The 18166-nt window shown below is 55.3% G+C and overlaps 6 protein-coding genes and 1 non-coding gene across 7 annotated transcripts; 3 read left to right on the forward strand and 4 right to left on the reverse strand.

Moving 5' to 3' along the window:
* Nucleotides 1-332: 332 nt before the first annotated feature.
* Nucleotides 333-2106, forward strand: COL26b_005544 (uncharacterized protein; the record flags this gene model as incomplete). The annotated part of the gene is made up of 4 exons (XM_053178386.1): nt 333-618; nt 702-837; nt 891-1278; nt 1330-2106. The coding sequence occupies 4 exons, from the start codon at nt 333-335 to the stop codon at nt 2104-2106; spliced, it is 1587 nt and encodes a 528-aa protein (XP_053037589.1).
* A 121-nt stretch (nt 2107-2227) lies between these two features.
* Nucleotides 2228-2931, reverse strand: COL26b_005545 (uncharacterized protein; the record flags this gene model as incomplete). The annotated part of the gene is made up of 2 exons (XM_053178387.1): nt 2228-2798; nt 2888-2931. 2 exons carry the CDS (start codon nt 2929-2931, stop codon nt 2228-2230), a joined length of 615 nt encoding a protein of 204 aa, XP_053037590.1.
* Nucleotides 2932-3761: 830 nt separating this feature from the next.
* COL26b_005546 (uncharacterized protein) lies at nt 3762-5689 on the reverse strand (the record flags this gene model as incomplete). Its single annotated transcript, XM_053178388.1, has 2 exons — nt 3762-5437; nt 5494-5689. 2 exons carry the CDS (start codon nt 5687-5689, stop codon nt 3762-3764), a joined length of 1872 nt encoding a protein of 623 aa, XP_053037591.1.
* A 2316-nt stretch (nt 5690-8005) lies between these two features.
* Nucleotides 8006-8920, reverse strand: COL26b_005547 (uncharacterized protein; the record flags this gene model as incomplete). The annotated part of the gene is made up of 3 exons (XM_053178389.1): nt 8006-8691; nt 8755-8851; nt 8915-8920. 3 exons carry the CDS (start codon nt 8918-8920, stop codon nt 8006-8008), a joined length of 789 nt encoding a protein of 262 aa, XP_053037592.1.
* Nucleotides 8921-9779: 859 nt separating this feature from the next.
* Nucleotides 9780-15285, forward strand: COL26b_005548 (uncharacterized protein; the record flags this gene model as incomplete). Its single annotated transcript, XM_053178390.1, has 3 exons — nt 9780-10156; nt 10206-14331; nt 14383-15285. 3 exons carry the CDS (start codon nt 9780-9782, stop codon nt 15283-15285), a joined length of 5406 nt encoding a protein of 1801 aa, XP_053037593.1.
* Nucleotides 15286-16058: 773 nt separating this feature from the next.
* On the forward strand, nt 16059-17703 carry COL26b_005549 (uncharacterized protein; the record flags this gene model as incomplete). Its single annotated transcript, XM_053178391.1, has 4 exons — nt 16059-16101; nt 16347-17320; nt 17379-17521; nt 17580-17703. 4 exons carry the CDS (start codon nt 16059-16061, stop codon nt 17701-17703), a joined length of 1284 nt encoding a protein of 427 aa, XP_053037594.1.
* A 311-nt stretch (nt 17704-18014) lies between these two features.
* Nucleotides 18015-18101, reverse strand: COL26b_005550. Its single transcript has one exon. It is a non-coding gene; the product is annotated as a tRNA-Glu (tRNA).
* Nucleotides 18102-18166: the final 65 nt, after the last annotated feature.

Consider the following 18166-nt stretch of genomic DNA (forward strand, 5'->3'; position numbering starts at 1 on the left):
AGGCCAGCTGTAGTGTTGCTTATGAGGCATCTCAAGTTAATGGGACTTTGACTGAAAAGAGACTGCAACAATATTTGTCGCTAGTTGCCGAAGCTCCATCAATCACGGCTGCCAAGTAGCCAAAATTCCGCAAAACTCAGAAAGTTGATGTCATCCACTCTGCAGCAAGCCACATCCCGCGCCTCGGAGTCACTCTTGGCCGATTATATCCGCATTTACACGAGCGCGAAAAAAACGGCGGACCGTTGATTCAGTTACACGCACAGCCGGCTGTTTTTCTCTTCTCAACACTTACATCCTTTCCTTTCAGGTTGAAGAAAAATACCGCAACCATGCCCAAGCCGCAGGTAGACTACGCCCTCTACCTCGTCACCGACTCCACCCCCGCCATCCTCGGCGACCGCGACCTGGGCTCCGTCGTCGCGGCCGCCGTGAAGGGCGGCGTCACCTGCGTGCAGTACCGGAACAAGACCAAGGACACTGGTGACCTGGTCGCCGAGGCCAAGAAGCTGCACGAAGTCACCCGCGCGCATGGCGTGCCTCTGCTCATCAACGATCGGGTTGACGTCGCCCTGGCGGTGGGCTGCGAAGGCGTGCATATTGGGCAGGATGACATGGGTGAGCTACGCAACCCCTTCTACTCATGTTATGATATGTTGAATGAGAATGTGCATGAGACTGTGAGACTAATATGTGAGCAGACCTGACCACTGCGAGAAAACTCCTGGGCCCGGATGCTATCATCGGCGTGACAGCGAGCACTATCGATGAAGCACTCAAAGCGTGCGAGGGCGGCGCGGACTACCTGGGCATTGGAACCGTCTTTGCAACATCAACGTAAAATGTCCCCTCCTTCGTATCCTATCTCGCCTGAGACTCACACCGAATAGTAAAGAAAACACAAAACACATCATCGGCACCGCAGGCCTGCGTGATATCCTCGCCGCAATCGACTCCGCAGGTCACTTCCCCGCCGTCAAGACGGTCTGCATCGGCGGCATCAAGTCGACCAACATCCAGCGCGTACTTTACCAGTCCGCAACCCCCGCGGGCCCGGCCATCGATGGTGTTGCCGTCGTGAGCGCCATCGTCGCAGCCGAAGACCCGGAAGCGGAGTCGCGGAGGTTGCTCGAGCTCGTGAGGTCCAGTCCCTCGTACCAACAGGTTGTCAAGACGGGCACAGGCGTGAGCGATGTGAAGCAGCTTGTCGAGCTTGTTCCTGAGGTCGTCAAGGCTGTTGCGCAGGCGTCACCTCTTTCGCATAACATGACAAACCTGGTGAGTAGTCTTCCCCCTCCACAATGCTGCGTGTTGATGTTGGCTGACAAGAGAGGCAAGGTGGTCCAAAACTTCGCGGCAAACGTGGCCCTCGCCGTCGGCGCCTCTCCCATCATGGCCAACTACGGCGAGGAAGCCCCTGACCTGGCTCGCCTAGGCGGCGCGCTGGTGATCAACATGGGCACCGTCACCCCCGATGGTTTGGCAAACTACATCAAGGCCCTGGCTGCGTACAACGCGGCCAAGAGACCCGTGGTCTTTGACCCCGTTGGCGCCGGCGCAACAGCCATCCGGAGGTCGGCCGTCAAGACCATCCTCTCCGGCGGGTACCTGGACCTCATCAAAGGAAACGAGGGCGAGATCGCGACAGTGTACGGACAGTCTCTGGAGCAGCAAAAGGGCGTCGATTCCTCCTCGACGCTCTCCCACGAACAAAAGGCCAAGCTCGTCAAGGTTCTGGCTTCGAGGGAAAGGAACGTGGTATTGATGACGGGCAAGACCGACTACGTCTCGGATGGCGTGCGGACGTTTGCGGTCGAGAACGGGCATGAGCTGCTCGGACAGATTACCGGTACCGGCTGCGTGTTGGGCACGACCATTTCCGCGATGCTGGCGGCCAAGTCTGACGACAAGCTTCTTGCCGTGATTGCTGGGCTGTTGCACTTCGAGATCGCGGCCGAGCACGCTGCCGTCAGGGGCGATGTGCAAGGCCCTGGCACTTTTGTGCCGGCTTTCATTGACGAGCTTGCGAGGATACGGAACCAAACCGTCGGGGGTGACTTGAAATGGTTGTCAGGGGCAAAGGTCGAGGCCGTCGAGGTCCAATGAGCCAAATATGAAGTTGAACCATAAAAGTGCAAAACAAGAAACGCAAATTCATTTATAGACATTCTAGATAACAACTGTGTCCATATAACTTCGTGCGTCTGTGTCTCGTAAACTTCGTCTCTTAGATCTTGGGCACCAGAGCTTGCAGAACCTCCTTCGTATCTTTGCCCGTCTCCTTGACGAGCCCCACGATGCCCTTGAACTCGGGCACCGCGGCATCGCCCATGAGCTCATACATGATGCTCTCGCTTGTCGTTACCGTGACGCCCTCGTGCCTCAACCTCGCCAGGGCGATGGGCACCTCCTCACGGTTGCAGCTGCTCACGCCGTCCGCGAGCACGTATGGCTTGTGCCCCACCGCCAGGAGGTCCAGCGCGGTCTGCGTGACGCAAATGTGTGACTCGATTCCGACGATGATGACCTGCGCCGGCTCCGCGCTGTCGAACTGCCGGCTGATCTCGGGCACCCACATGCTGAACTTGGTCTTGTCCACGGGGGCCCGGATGAGGTCCGACTCCCGGAGGAGGGACGCGAGTTCTGGTACGGTATCGCCGAGGCGTGCGCGGTTTTGCGTCGTTGTGTAGACGGGGATCTTGAGGGTCTCGGCGGCGCGGAGGAGCTTGCTCGTTGTCTTGACTACCTTCTCGAACTCGAAAATGGCATTGCGGAACTTGTCTTGGAGGTCGCAGACACTGTCTCAGGGCAACTGGATTAGCAAAACAGATATTGCACAGCGCTGGCCCTGAGTTCTGGCACATAGAATTGCGAAAGGGTGACGCACAAAATGACCGGCCTTTGGAGGCGCCTCGGCGTGGGATCGGACATTGTCGCAGTCGTCAGGAAGCGGGGTCGCAAGGTGAGTTGTTGTGGTCGAGGGCGGCGCAATTGGGAAAATATTGAGAGTGTGCGGAGAATTCGCGCTGTTGTCATGTCCCAGGCGAGGTAATATTGAACCTGATGTGACTCTGGATCAGTCGATGAACCGGTCTCGGCTCCGACGACCTTGGTGGTTACCCAGTCCACATGTCGAGGAGGACCGCGGGGCAACGGATCGTGGGGAGGGTGGGGTAAATGGCGGCGGTACCTAGTGTACCTCACGCTTACCTTCAACGGCCCCGGTCTGAGTGACCGATGCTAGGATACCCGATACATCGCTTTGCACTCTCGCGCCCACCACAAGGTTTGTACCTCTACGTTGTAAGTAGTAGCGGTGGTAATTTTCTTTGATCTGGTTGGAAGACCACTGCGCCGTTGCAGAGCCTCGTACGAAGGGAACGTTGTACAATATCTGCACTGATGACATACGCCTACATACAACATCTGCGGATGAAGCTATCAAGGGCACTTCTGCAGGCGCCACTGATGTGCTGTCGATCATTGCACTTTGTCACGCTGCCTGCCTATGTTCATGTCGACGATTTTGTAATTTATTTCCGCTGTGTCATCTCCTCTAGCCCTTGTGCTACATGGAATTCACATTGGACCTGGTACACTGTCATGGCTACCAGTCGGCCCATCTCGCGCGATATGAAGCATCCCGCCTCTGCGTGTTGGAGGGGGCAATTCCGTCAAGCAAATAAAAAGAAGATTAATGCGCTTGCCTTTCAGGCCATCTCCGTATCAATTGCCGCCGGGGCCTTTGCTTCTCCTTCCGCCTACTCAGCAGCGGCCGTAGGCTTCACCTTGGAGGCTGGGTTCATCCACGAAAAGGCAGATGCTCCTCCAATCGGGTTCGCCGACCGCGGCAGCGGCGGCGGCGCGTTTTTGGCTTCACGTTGAGCCTTCAATTCTACCGTGCTGCTGACCGTTCGCTTCGGCTCCCAACGAATCGTTCCCGCGGGGGTACTCTCCGAAACAGTACTCGCCTGGCTTTTCCGTCGATGTTCGCCGCTGGTTCTGGGGGCGGGCGCCGGCTCATAGGCAGCTCCGGTTCGGGCAGATGACGACGACCCCGATTTCAGGGGCTTCAGTACCTTCATATTCCGACTACCGCGCCCGGCTGGCTGATAACCACTCAGCGGTCCGTTGGCGTCCCGCTGTCCGTTCTCAGAGCCGTTTGCCGACGTGCCTTGCCGCCATGATCCCCAGATGCCGCTGGCAGACTCGCGTCGATTGCCGTCTGTGCTAGCAGAGCCGTTCTGCGTTCCCACGGTCTCCTTAGCCCCGGACTCAGACCCACTGGCAGCGTCTTTACCGAGTCTCTCACTCTCCCCGCCACTTTCAGACAGGTTGCTTGCTCCAATCGACTTGTTGGGTACAGAGTGATTTTCCATAGGGGAGATGAGTCCAAGAGAATCTCCGTCGTCCTGCTGCATGCTAGACACGCTGTTCTCCATTCCTTCATGTGTCGAAGCTGCACGAGACCGCGGCTCCCCAGGAACGAATTGCGCTGCGTTGGCATTGAGTCGAGGCTTCTCCGGAACAAAGTTCATCGTGCTGATGTACTTGAACACAGACTCATCTTCCGGGCGCACAAAAGGAACTGAGAGCTTCTCGCGCTCACTCCCGTATAGACACATGCGGTTCTGAGACAAGAGTATATCGGCTTGATGTGCTCTCAGGGTGTCGCTGCCAATGAAGATTTGAACACCTCGTTTCGGATCCGCTCCTTCAGCCTGCTCCATGCCCAAGACCTCGAAGGTTGTCAGAATGCTAGGAATCTGATGGCCGGGACTCGATGACCGGCTACTTCTCTCCGAGACGGTGGCTTCGACCAAATATACGGGTAGCCGTATCTTGAACGTTCCGTCCACATCGCGTTGAACTTCTTCCAGGAGGTCGAGTTCCCTAACGATCGAGTAGTCTAGCACAGACTTTTGCGACCCGGTACATAGGTCGGCGTAAAGTATCGTGTTGTGTGCAAATTGAGTCGTAAGCCAGCACCGGATGATGGTGGGAACTGAGCCGAGGATAAACAAGCCTGGGGGAGGCTCAGGCATTTCTAGGGGAGAGTCGTCTTCGTGGCTGCTGACCATGAAGTTGGTATCCAGACCCAGGCTGCTTGCGCGACCAGAAGCGACCGAGTGGAAAGAGTGTACGGAATGGCCTGCCGAGCTGTGCCGGCCGTCCGACTTGTGGGAGAGGGAGCGCTCCATCATCATCCCGCTGCTTGGGCGGGGAGGACCGAATTCCCCAGAATGACGATTGCTCTGGCTGGCCCAGTCGGCCCCACGCAAGGCACTCTCATCGAAGCGAACACTGTTAGCTCGGGATGCAGCGCCTCTTCGAGCAGGTTCCTCCTCGGCAGGTCCAAGATGCAGGGAGCTCAGCAGGTGCTGGCCCTGCTCGTCAAAGTCGTCGAACATGTCGTTGGGGGATATATGGGTCGGGCCTAGTAGATTAGAGTCAGCAAATGAACATTCCCACTGGACCAGTACGTAGACCAACCTTGCTGAGGTGTTCCAGCTAAGACGCCAGGAAACGGATGCTGCTGCCAAACTGATTTGAGGCTGGCATCTTGGTCCTGGCGTCGCTCAAGTCGTGCAAGTCTCTCGCCCTGATTATTTTGAACCAGTTGGATTTGCTTCAAATCCATCTGGATGTTGAAGAGGTCGTCTCGGGTGATTGGGAACCGATGATCCATGCCCGGAAATGGTTCCAGCTATTTGAAGTTGTGCAGTCTAGGTCAGGCAGTCCAGATACACGGGGTATATGAGGGCAGGAATAGGAGCGAGGGACAACGAGCGAGCGTGATGGGATCAAGTTGTGGCAGAAAGACGCGTGAATGAGGGTATCGGCACAACAGGGAGAAATGAGATCATCCGGATGGGAGAATGCCCATGGACTGACTGCGCAGGAGGTACAGGCGATTCTCGAATGAAGGGCTCGAGGGAAGACGGTGGGCTCTTCCGACCTCGATCCCTACAGTATCAGTTCACGAGGTCCTCCTCCCCCACCACATCGCACAGCGAGACCAAAGAGGTCGTCAACGGCGGCGGCAGTAGGCGCGTCAGCGAGTCCTTGTCGAATTGATTTCAGCGTCTGTCCACAATCCAGTCGGTCTGGGCGACTGCGGCAGCTAGAGCGCGATGGCGGCAGTATTGCGAGGTTGCACAACGATCACCGGCGACGGACTTGCCCGTTAGGTGGGCAGCTTTAGGCAGGTTTGCGTGTGAGCGTCGGCAAGATTTCGACACGAGTCGCTACTGAAAAGGACAGAAGTTTGCGAGACCCGACGTGCGTTCGCGAGTGCGAAATCGGGAGGAGAGAAACAAGTTGTAGTAGAAGGCGCGCTGAACAAGGCGTAGTCGTCACAAGGAGGCCCAGAAGGGTGGGATTGCTAAGGATCGAGCGGCGGTCGTGGATTCTTCGGGAGAGATGCTGTTGCAGAGGACGAGTTTTGTCCAACTGAGGTCGAAGGGAACCGTATTCGAGGTTACGTATGGGAGTTTTCGTGTCTGGTACTCGGGGGTTTGCTTTGGAAAGAAGCGGAGAGAAAAGGGCGTGAAGGAGATGGGCAGACAAACAATGAAGTCTGGTGGGAGGTTAGTTGATCTGGGAGTCGGGACTGGATTAGTGAAGTGGACAGGACGAGTCGGGCCAGGACAGAGGACAGGAACCAAGCACCACAAGGTAAGGTAAGTAGGTAGGTGGTGAGGTGAAGGGCAGGCGGCGGGAGTGGATGGACAGGCCAGTCGGCGTATTGAGGTAACGTCGAAGTACCACTGTATCGTATGGAGTCGAAGTGCATGCACAATTCAGGTTGCTCTGGAGCCAGCGGCATCTCTCCACAGTGTTGTGTGGCTGGGAATTATGGAAGCGACACGGGTAAACTAGTACTATGCACTGGCAGCACGGCGTTAGAGCCGGGCACCAGCGGTACTTGAGGGATACCTTGGCGGGGCAGCATGTCTGGTGCGGTGTAGCCTTCCCCCCGTCATGTCAATTGCAGTGGAGGAACACCCGTGGAGCTGCGAGGCCAAGTCGTCAGGTCCAGTCAGTTGCCCTCCACCAGCTGGAACTTGCACCTCAGGTTCCATTGTAACCTACCTAGGTACCTTACCTTAGGTACCTTACCTGAACAAACGGGCGAGCCTGTCCGGGCAGGAGCCACCAGTGATTTGCCGCGCTGGGAGGTGTGACGCTGTAGGAGGGGCTGATTGGGGCGGGGGGTTCGTGTTCTGCGCAGGGCAGGGGACGTGCTGAAGACTCCAGAGTGTCTGCCTGCCCGTGCTGCTGCGTGCTGGATGGAAAGTGGAAGCATCATTTCGCAACAGCACAGCAAACTTGACTTTCACTACGCTGCACCTCAGACAGACAAACTCTAAAGCCGCCGATGCTGAGATGCCAATGCCTCCCATCCTGCACACGCCCTTCTTACCTCCCTTCTCTTGCCTTACCTTTCAAATCAAGGTACTTACCTACCCAGGCACATAACTATGGCAAAAGGTAAGCAATCCCCCTCGATCGCTACACTTCTTCCAACCCCGTCCATCAAGTCGCAAGGTGTTGGTGGATATTCAAGACGGCGGTGCAAGCTCAACCCCCGCTGTGAATGACGACGAGACTCATGCCTTCTCGCTCATCTGCCAGCCCCCGAAATCTAAACCTGATGTCCATCAATGATGCTTGAATATCGTCCACACTCGCTCACCAATGTGTTGCACAATGCTATGCTGCGGCACAGATGCATCGATTTTGTTGCCACCGGGCCGCTTGGCAACACAAGATCACGATACATAGCATTCATCATCACCAGCCAAGTTGTCACTCGTTCGTTTTCATGTACATCGCCGTCTAAAATAGATTCGATTTCAAGGAAGGGTCTAGGACTGTTGAGTCTTCCATGTCCGCCCTCCGATTTGAAATTACCATGCAGAACACACGGTTAGAGTCTCCCGCACTGGCCCCCAACGACCCGGCCACTGCTTTCCTTCATTCCAAGTGTTCGTGTTGCTGTTCAAGCTGGGGTGTTGACGTCTCGCCAGTCCGGGTGGACGTAGTCCGTACGGTCATCCTCGGGCAGGCCTTGGTACTCCTGACCGATGTGAGGAACCACTATCTTATAAAAGACCTTGTAGCCCTCTCCGCTCATATGCAGCCCGTCCGGCAGGAGTGCCGCCAGACCGCCCCGCTTACCGAGCTCCGGAGTACCAAGCAAAGGCCCTCCGTCCTTGACAAGGCCGGGGGTCTTGCGGCCGGCGTAGTCGTGGAGCGCCGCCCACAGGTCGATCAGCGTCACACCAGGCACCTCGGCCGCAACGTCTCGGGCCGCCTGCGTGTACTCCGCGCTGATCTTTGCGGTCCTCGTGGGCTTCGGGTGGCCCCAGGGCAGATCGAGCTCGGTAATGCGAATCTCGTCGATCGGCGGCGGGGTGACGAGAAGAATCTTGGGCTTGTGAGCCGTAATGTTGGGGTGTGTCACAATCTTCAGCAAGTTCTGCTTGTACTCCGCCAGAGGCACACCCTGAGTTGTCGTTTCCATTGGCTGGACGGCGTCGTTCGCACCGAGTAGCACCAGAAGATACTTGAGCTGCGGTCCAAACTCCGAAGGCGGGGCAATAATGTCAGGCAGGTACTTCAATGCGTTGGCTGTGTTCCATCCTGAAAAGCCGCGGTTGACGACATCGAACCGACGCATCACATCTAACGAGACGCACTACAGTGAGCTCTGGCCCCGGCGCTACGATTCCAAAGAGAGTGACTTACGGCACTGAAGCGAGGCCTGGAAAGAGAAACCGTCGGAAACGTGAGCACATCCCTGGAAAAGGGAGTCGCCGAAGAGCACAATTTGGGGGTATGGTTTCTGGTTGGTTAGCATATTTCAGTTTCGGTCTCTTTAACCAAAGAGACTGGGCTGTTGACTTACAGCCATTCTTGAATCCGGGTTGTGGCGTGGCCAAAAAGTCGGGCAAAAGCTTGAGGGAGTGAGTGTTTATGTAGCTCTACGTTCTGTTTGAAAAGCAAGACAAGGTTGCTGAACCAAGCGGACGGATTGAACACTTAATCGTGTCTTTGGCTCGGTCTTATATGTCCCTTGCTCCAAGCATCCACGATCAACGGAGCCACTTGTACGGCAGGTCACCCGCATAGCCGAAGGCACGATACAGCTAGGTCGTTTGTTTCCTGGGGGTTGCGGTTATCGGCCTATCAATCGCACGAAATGGCCGCTCTAGTCGCACCGAAACAGCAAACCAGCACTGCAGCAAACAACAACAATACAAACAGTCTTGTCACCAGACGTAGTCGCATGCACTCGCCCTTCAACAGGCGTGTAAAATCGACCGAGGAACGAACGCATTTGAGTTGGAACATTTTGGTGTTTCGTGACGAAGCAGCCGCTCAAATTCATATGTTATCTCAGATATCGTAGTTCGGATCATCGGATGCAAACCAAGATGGGCAACTCTTGCACAAAAGTGTCGGACCTCAGCAACGTGCTGAGCTACAGCTCCAAGCTTCAACAAGAGATGGAAAAATGCAGGTATGGGAATGGATGGTGGGCATGGTCGGCCCCACGCTTCTGCATTACGAGCTTATCGATTGGCCGTCTGTCTTATCACCGCAAAATAGTCGGTGAAACTAATATCCGTCCAAAAAAAATCCATCGCGAACGCTCAGGTACAGGCTCTCAGGAAAAAAAAAAAAAAAAGTCCCAGTCGCAGTCCCGATTCTTTCGAACTCCCCGCCGTTGTTAATTGAATCACCGCGGCACGCCGCAACTTCTGTGAGATATGGCGTCCTCTCTCGCTGCGCAATTGGCGCAGATTGCCGCCAACTCGAAGGCCTCCTTGGACGTCAAGGCGCAAAAAGCTGCCCACTCCAAGTCTCTGATCTTCGAGCCAAGAGTTGCGGCGACGCAAAGTTACCACACGCTTTACACGATATGTTTAGAAGGCTTCGAGGAGCTGTGTGAACTCGACGGCCGATTCAAGTCTTTCGCCCTCACGCTATTCAGCGAGCAAAGCCAGAGCGAAGACCGAACGCAGATGACAGCAGCTGAAAATGAGGAGTTGGATAAGAAAGTAGAGTCTTTCCTGCGCCTTGTTGGCAGCAGGCTGCGCCTGATGCCTGCGATCAGAGCCCTGGAGTGGTTGGTGAGAAGATTCCGGTATGTTGGACTATATCTTGCCGCGTAAACTCGTCTAATCAAAAGGCAGAATCCACGAATACAACACCCGATCCCTCATCACGACCTTCCTTCCGTACCACTCGATCCCCGCTTTCGTTACCGTACTCTCGATTTTGCCCTCTCAGATCCCGCAAGAATATCGATTCTTGAGCCCGTACATTAAGTCTCTGACTTGTCCTCCCCGATCCGTTCTGGTCCACGAGTCGATTCACAAGTTTGCCTTCCTCGAGACCCTCTCCGAATACACGCTCGAGGCTTGCAGGAATCTGCAACAATACCCGACTTTGGTGTCTTTCTGGGGTGGTATCATGACTGAGGCAGTCAATGGTATGCTTGAGAATATGCGATCCGGCCGCCAGGCGATTCAAAGCGAGAACAACCAGACCTTTTTGACACGCGTGGGCCGTATCTTCGGTGAGGCTCTGCTCATGAAGAAGGTGCCCAACATGCAAATCGCCTCTTACATGGCCGTCACGGTTGTTGCAGCCAAGGGGACCTTTGAAGACGCGGCTCTGTCAGCATTCATGGAGCAGATTGTGCAGGGTTGGACGACCGAGACTGTGCGGCCCGGACTAGTGACTTTGTGCATCCTTGCGCAATACCGATCTGCTAAGCAGTTGTCCGCCAAGGTCACCAAGGCTCTCCTGAAAGTACAGAACCTGGGCGAAATTCTGGTGGAGTTGGGCCAGGAAAGACGAGTTGACAAGATGACCAACGGTCTTTGCATTGCCTTCATCGAGAGGCTGTGCAAGAAGGGCGATGCTCGTGGTCTCCCGATTATCCGCGTTATCCTGATGAGCCAGATTCTGAAGCACAAACAGGTCGCTGTCATTTTCAAGTCCCTGGTCTTGGCTGCCCACCGATTGGACGACGAGGTGGACAAGAACGGCGAAATCCGTAAGGAGCTTGGCTCGACCCTGATTGACCTTTCCCGCTTCTCGGGCGAAACGAGCGAGATCATCCAAACCGTTCTTGAAGAGGTCGATTTCGACGTGGAGGAGTTGGAGATGAAGCTGGATGTCTCAATCAGGCAGAAGAAGGCACTTCCCGAAACCCAGGACGATGTCGATATGAACGGCACCAACGCACTTGCCCCAACGAAGGAAAACTTGCACCAGACTATCCGGGAGCTCGCTGTTCAGAAGCGCACCCTCCCGTCTTGCCTCTCTACCAGCCCGGGAGAGGTTTACGACGAATTCAGCCAGCTCTTCCTCCGTGTCGTCTCGCAGCAATCCGAGGATCCGACTCTTCTTGCCAACTTTGACGAGTTGCCCTCCCTTAGCCACCAAACCGCCGTCAGCGACCACACCTACATCACATTCTTCGTTCGCATTTGGTCCGGCCCATACCCAACGCTCGCTCGTGCTGCTGCCGTGGACGCCGTCAAGAAACGTCTTAGTGATGGGGATGGAAATGATCTCGACTTCCAAGCCCTCATCCCTTACTGCCTCATCGCTCTGGTCGATTCCTCCAAGAAGGTCCGCCGGGCTGCTGCGGAGCTGCTGATTCAGCTTGGCCAGATCTTCCCTCCTCAGTCGAAGGCGGCAAAGAAGTCTGTCTGGGGCGGAAAGAATGTCTATGAAGACAGCGCCAAGCTGCACTGGATGGACGCTGATGCAGTCTCCCGCCTGCTCCACGGTGTTATTCTTCCGTCGATCGAGGAATGCATCATGCATGAAGACTATATCCGCGCCATCTTGCATTCTTCTCTCGACAGCAGTGCCAAGTCAGAGAGCGGCGAGGGCAAGAAGATTCTCACTCAAGCAAACAGAATTGCTATTCTTTCCTTCCTTGCCAGCCACATCGTTGCGACGCCTCTTCTCCGGGTCAAATCCAACCTTCTCTCTATCCTGAACCGGATTAAGGGAGTGTCATCCACCTCAAGGACCAAGGTACTTCTGCCTGCATTCAAATGGTGGGCAGCGTTGTCAGCAGATGAGACTGTTCGTCTTTGCGACGCTGAGGAGGTCGACCAATCCTTGCTCCACACCAGATTCGCCGAGATTGTTGTTCCAAACGACAGCGACGGACTCGAATGCCTTCTTTCTACTATGAAGAACCCCGAGTCTGCGAAGCGTCCTGAGCTTGTCAGGTCTATCTCGGCACGCATACGTGCCATTTGGAACTCCATGAAGGCCGACACTAAGTTCGATGTTGCACAGACGATGTTGCAGCTCTCCCAGGCTCGGCAAGCATCTCAGGACGATGAGGATATCATTGCCGACGAGGCTGCCGATTTCCTCAGAAATGTTGACCTCACCACAGAGATTCTGTCTTCTTTCCTCGAGTCAATCCAGACTGGTACGAAGCTCATTACTGAGCCGCCACCAAACAAGAGGCGCAGGACGAGCTCCTCTGAGGCCAACCGTGGAACAAGTGCTCAAGCCAGCGCTGAATTGAGCGCAACCCTGAGATCAGTGACTTTTGTTCTTCAACTCGTCGAGGGTTCCAACCCGGCTTCTCACCCAGAGCTCCTTGATAGCCTTTTTGGCACTCTATCCGAGTTGCAGCACTTCCGAACCGTGATCGGATCTGAGCTGGGATACCTGCAGAACCTGGTTCTTAATAGCTTGATTGCTATGGTACCTGCCTACAGAGAGAATAAGAGCTTGAAGATCGACAGCTCAGGTGGCCATGGTGACCTGCTCGTCAACTGCATCCAGAAGTCCTCTAGCCCTATTGTGCAGAACTCTGCCCTTCTGCTGATCGCCAGCTTGGCAACGGCCGCCCCTGATTTGGTTCTTCATAGCGTGATGCCCATTTTCACTTTCATGGGTGCCTCTGTCCTGCGCCAGAACGATGACTATTCTGCTCACGTGGTCAACCAGACCATCAGAGAGGTTGTTCCGCCGCTCATGACGTCGCTGAAGAAGGGCAAGCGCAACCCGGTTGCTGGTGCCACCGAGCTTTTGGCAAGCTTTGTTACTGCGTACGAACACATCCCGGCTCACCGCAAGCAAGGTTTGTTCATCGCTCTTGTCAACACTCTTGGCCCTGATGAGTTCCTGTACGCCCTGCTGGCTATGCTGGTCGATAGGTACGGCCCCAGCGATAGCCTCATGGCGTTTGCTTCTGAGCTGCTCGGTGTCTACAGCGCGGAGGTACAGCTTCAGACTCTGGCGAAGCTCTTGGACTTGATCAGCGACATCTTCAAGCCTAAGCCGGGCTTGTCAGCCACTCTGCTTGGCGTCGGCGAAGACATGTCCGAGAAGAAGCCCGAGACCACGGCCCTCCAACAGCTGACTGTGTTCCCTGCTCTGCTGTCTAGCAGAAAGCTGCGGAAAGAAGTTGGTATTCTCACAGAGAAGGACGACATGGATGCCTCCAAGATTCGAGAGCTCTATGCAATCCTTCTGCGAGACGTCCTTGCTCTTGCCGAGACTGTCAAGCAGCAGAAGCCTCTTCACGAGTGCTGCGGCAATGCCCTTGCCAACCTTCTCAACCTTCTGTCCATCGGCGAGTTTATCAAGTCAGTGGAAACTCTCTTGGATCGCACAGAGATCGATCTCAGACGCAAGGTTCTTCGTGCCCTCGAGGTCCGCGTGGACCAGGAGAATGTCGCGAATGTCACATCCAGAACCGCCCTCCTCGCCTTCCTCCCACAGCTCACTGCTGCCATCCGCGATACGGACGACATCAAGTACAAGCACACGGCCGTGGCCTGCGTCGACAAGATTGCAGAGAAGTATGGAAAGAAGGACGTCGAGGCCGTGGCTGCGGCAGCCCAGACTATTGCTGGAGTCCACTGCCTCGGTCAGCCGGATATTCGCCTCCGTGTCATGTCTTTGCTCTGCCTTGCTTCTCTTGTTGACGTTCTCCAAGACGGCATCCTGCCCGTACTGTCTCTCGCTGTCCCCCAAGCAATTCTTTACATCCAGCAAAGCGTGGAGCTGGACGAGCCGGCGACCGAGTTGCACAACGCCAGCTACTCTTTTATCACAGCCCTGGCCCAACACCTGCCATACATGATTTCTGGCAAGTACCTGGACAACATCCTGCTTGCCTCCAACAAGTCTGCCGAAGCCGATGTGGATGATGAGGCCGATGACGAACGCCTGAACTGCCTGAGGTTCCTTGCGAGAAAGGTTGATGCCAAGGTCATGCTCGCCAGCTTAGAGAAGAACTGGATCCCTGCCACTGAAGCTGGTTACAATGTAAGTTATCATGTAATGGCACCAAGTACGACCAGACTAACAATCTTGCAGGCAACCGATGAATGGGTGGATATCTTCAGTGTCATCGTGGAGAGTCACACCAAGTCCGTCGTCACCAAGAATGTCACCACTCTGTCTACCATTCTCCTGAGCGCCTTGGATCTACGGAGACGCGAGCAGGCAACGGGCAAGCTCACCAGCGCAACTTCCCAACGCGTGGCCAACATCGAGGCGTCCATCAACGACGTGGCGCTGTCCATCATTTACAAGCTCAACGACGCTGCTTTCCGGCCCATCTTCGCCCAGATGGTTGAGTGGTCTACACAACTGCCCAAGCAAGACATCACTGGACGGGTGCTCCGCCGCTTCAGCGTTTACGGCTTCTTCTTGCGCTTCTTCGAGAGCTTGAAATCGATCGTCACCAGTTACGCGACCTACATTGTGGACGATGCCGTCGAAATCGTCAAGTCCTGCGACCTCACTGTGCCCGAACAAAAGGGGCTTTGGCAGAGAGTGCTCTCCACTATGGCGAGATGCTTTGAGCATGACCAGGACGACTTCTGGCAGGCCCCTGCACACTTCGGCAAGGTTGCGCCGGTCCTGGTCGACCAGTTCCTCCACGCTTCCTCCATGGACTTGACCGCCGAGCTTATGCCCGCGATCGTGGAGTTGGCTGCCGCTGCGGACTCTCAAGACCACCAGAAGGAGCTCAACAGCTCCATTCTCCGTCACCTCCGTTCGGAACAGGCTGCAGTACGTCTGGCGGCTGTCAAGTGCCAGCAAGAACTCGTTGTCAAGCTTGGAGAAGAGTTGCTGCCAGCCCTACCTGAGATGCTGCCGTACATCAGTGAGCTCCAGGACGATGACGATGAGGTCGTTGAACGGGAGACGCACCGGTGGATTCACAAGATCGAAGGTGTCCTTGGCGAGAGTCTGGACTCCATGCTGCAATAAACTAGACCCGTTGAGGGTGGAGAGGCTAGAAGATACTGAGCGGCATTTCGGACGGAAAAAAGCGGGCGTCTGCCGTGTAATGGTGAGAATTTTGAGAGTCATGGGGGCGTCATACCTTGGACACAAAGAGTGGGTCTCGGGGCCGGAGTGCTCGGGACGGAGAAGACGCCCAGTGTGGGGCGCGTAGACGTCCTTTAGCCCGTGGACTTTTCGCAGCCGCCAAGCGGCCGCAAACTTATTTTCAGGCTCTGTACCTATGACGCAAAGCTGAAGGTCAATAGAAATCTGTATTTAGGCGTCTTACAAAACAAAAGCTATGCTGTGTCACAGCCGAAATTCCTTTTTAGATTAGCTACGCACGAGGTCTGATTGATCCAGCCAGCGCATTGACTTTCCCACAACCGTCCGTCTTCGGCCTTAACCCAGCAATCCTCATGTAAAAAAACCCCGTCCGTCTTAGTCGCCCCTGCCTGCGCTTTGCGCTCTTTACCAGCTCCCCGGACACCGAAGCTTTTGGTTCCGATCCATTCTCGTGGCCCCCATATTCCATCAAAGAAGGACCGTTTACCTTCTGGGTACGTCAGTCTAGGGGTCTTGCGGTTGGTTCTATATATGACATCAAGACACTGAACCCTTCGTGCATCTGGTGGCATGATTGTAACCCCAAAATGGCCTCATCAAAAGTCGCCCAACAATATTGGAGAAGTCTGGCCCGCCCCGGACGTGCAGGGGCCGGAGCCGCATTGCAAGCGTCGGCCCCGACTAACACCAGCATGGTCAAGTATCGGAACAGCACAAGCTCGTCTTCGTCAACGGGTGAGTCATCGACTGGACATTCACTTTTGTTGAAAATGCAATTTACTTACACACATTCAAGAGGACAAGAGAGAAAGGGTAGTCATACTAGGCTCGGGATGGGCGTGAGTTATATCACCTGTGCCTCGGTCTCGTCTTACTCACACGTCGCAGGGGTTACGCCTTTGCTCGCGAACTCGACCCAAAGAAATATGAGCGCATCCTCATCTCACCACGATCATATTTTGTCTTCACCCCCCTGCTAGCTTCAACGTCAGTCGGCACCCTCGAGTTCCGTTCAACGCTCGAGCCAGTCCGCCGGCTGAACCTCGACGCCTTCCACCAGGCGTGGGCCGACGACGTCGACTTCTCCCGCAAGCTCGTCCGCATCGAAAAGGTCACTTCTGAAGACCCCACCTCCAAAACTCTGCCCGCAAAGCAGCACCAGCCCAAGGGTGAGACGATAGACGTGCCGTACGACAAGCTGGTCATCTCCGTCGGCGCCTACTCGCAGACATTCGGCATCGAGGGTGTCAAAGAATACGCCAACTTCCTGAGAGACATTGGCGACGCGCGGAGCATTCGTCTCAAGGTCCTGCAGCTGTTCGAGAAGGCGAGCTGGCCCACCGCAACGGACGCACAGCGCCGCGACCTCTTGCACTTTGCCGTCGTGGGCGGAGGACCAACAGGCATCGAGTTCGCGGCTGAGCTGCACGACCTCATCCACGATGACCTCTCCAAGATCTACCCGCACCTGATGGAGTTGGTGTCCATCACAATCTACGACATCGCCCCAAAGGTGCTGCCGATGTTCGACCAGCAGCTCGCGACGTACGCAACAGAGCAGTTCCGCCGCCAGGGCATCTCGGTCAAGACGGAGCACCACCTGCAGCGCGTTCGCCCGGACGACAACGGCGGTCTGAGGCTGAAGATCAAGGAGTACGGCGACGAGGAAGTGGGTGCCGGCATCTGCGTCTGGAGCACCGGCCTCATGCAGAACCCGCTTATCCAGACCCTCGTTGCCAAGGAGCTTCGTAGTCCTACGGAGAAGGAGGGCGAGACAGTGACCATCAAGAAGGCGGAGCGGAGCGGTGGAATTATCACGGACCCGATGCTCCGCGTCCGTCTTAATGACCCGGCAAACGAGAACGCTCTACTCCCTGATGTGTATGCTATGGGCGACTGTTCTATCCTTGAGAATCAGACTTTGCCGGCCACCGCGCAGGTCGCCAGCCAGCAGGTAAGTACTCCCTCATCGCTCGCTGTCGTTGTGATCGCGGATGCTAACAACATCGAAGGCCAAGTACCTCGCCAAAACCTTGAACCGTGCCACTGGCGGTAAGGAGCCGGCACCGTTCAGCTTCCGCAACTGGGGCGCCATGACTTATCTCGGCTCATGGCGTGCTATTCACCAGAGCTCAGCTGATGAGCTCAAGGGCCGGTAAGTGACACTCGTTCACCTACGTTCTGTACGTCATGACTGACGTGAATCCATGTAGTGCTGCTTGGATTCTGTGGAGAACAGCGTATCTTACCAAGTCCATGAGTATCAAGAACAAGGTGCTTGTTCCTTGGTATTGGTTCATTACTTGGGTTTTTGGACGCGACATTTCTCGATTCTGAAGACTTTGCTGACGAAACCGTGCTGGACGGCTGAATGTATAACAACTTTTCTTTGTGCAAGCGATAGATTACTTGGAGGTAACAACCTCATAACGAAGATAGACCCAGGCTGGGATAGATAGATAGACGGGCAGCATTCACTTGCTAGCACTGTGTACAACAAACACCATCAGGCACAATCGCAGTCAAAGACATGACGAAATTTGGCAAAAGAAATGTGCCATAAGAGAACAACACAACAAGAAGTAACGAATGACTGGTGTGGATCACATTTCCAAAGGTAAAATGAACAGCCGAGCGAGGCAAAAACATTCCGAAACCGAGAATCGAACTCGGGGCTATGCCTAACCTCTCAAATTCATGAGAGGGCATCATGTTGGCCACTACACCATATCGGATGTGGATACCAAACTTGTGAAGCTAAGTTACTCAAGACCCACTGCGCCGGAGTGACGTTCAGACA

This window comes from Colletotrichum chrysophilum (assembly GCF_026319265.1).
Source record: "Colletotrichum chrysophilum strain AFK26 chromosome Unknown scaffold_38, whole genome shotgun sequence".
In the NCBI taxonomy this organism is placed as follows: Eukaryota; Fungi; Ascomycota; class Sordariomycetes; order Glomerellales; family Glomerellaceae; genus Colletotrichum; species Colletotrichum chrysophilum.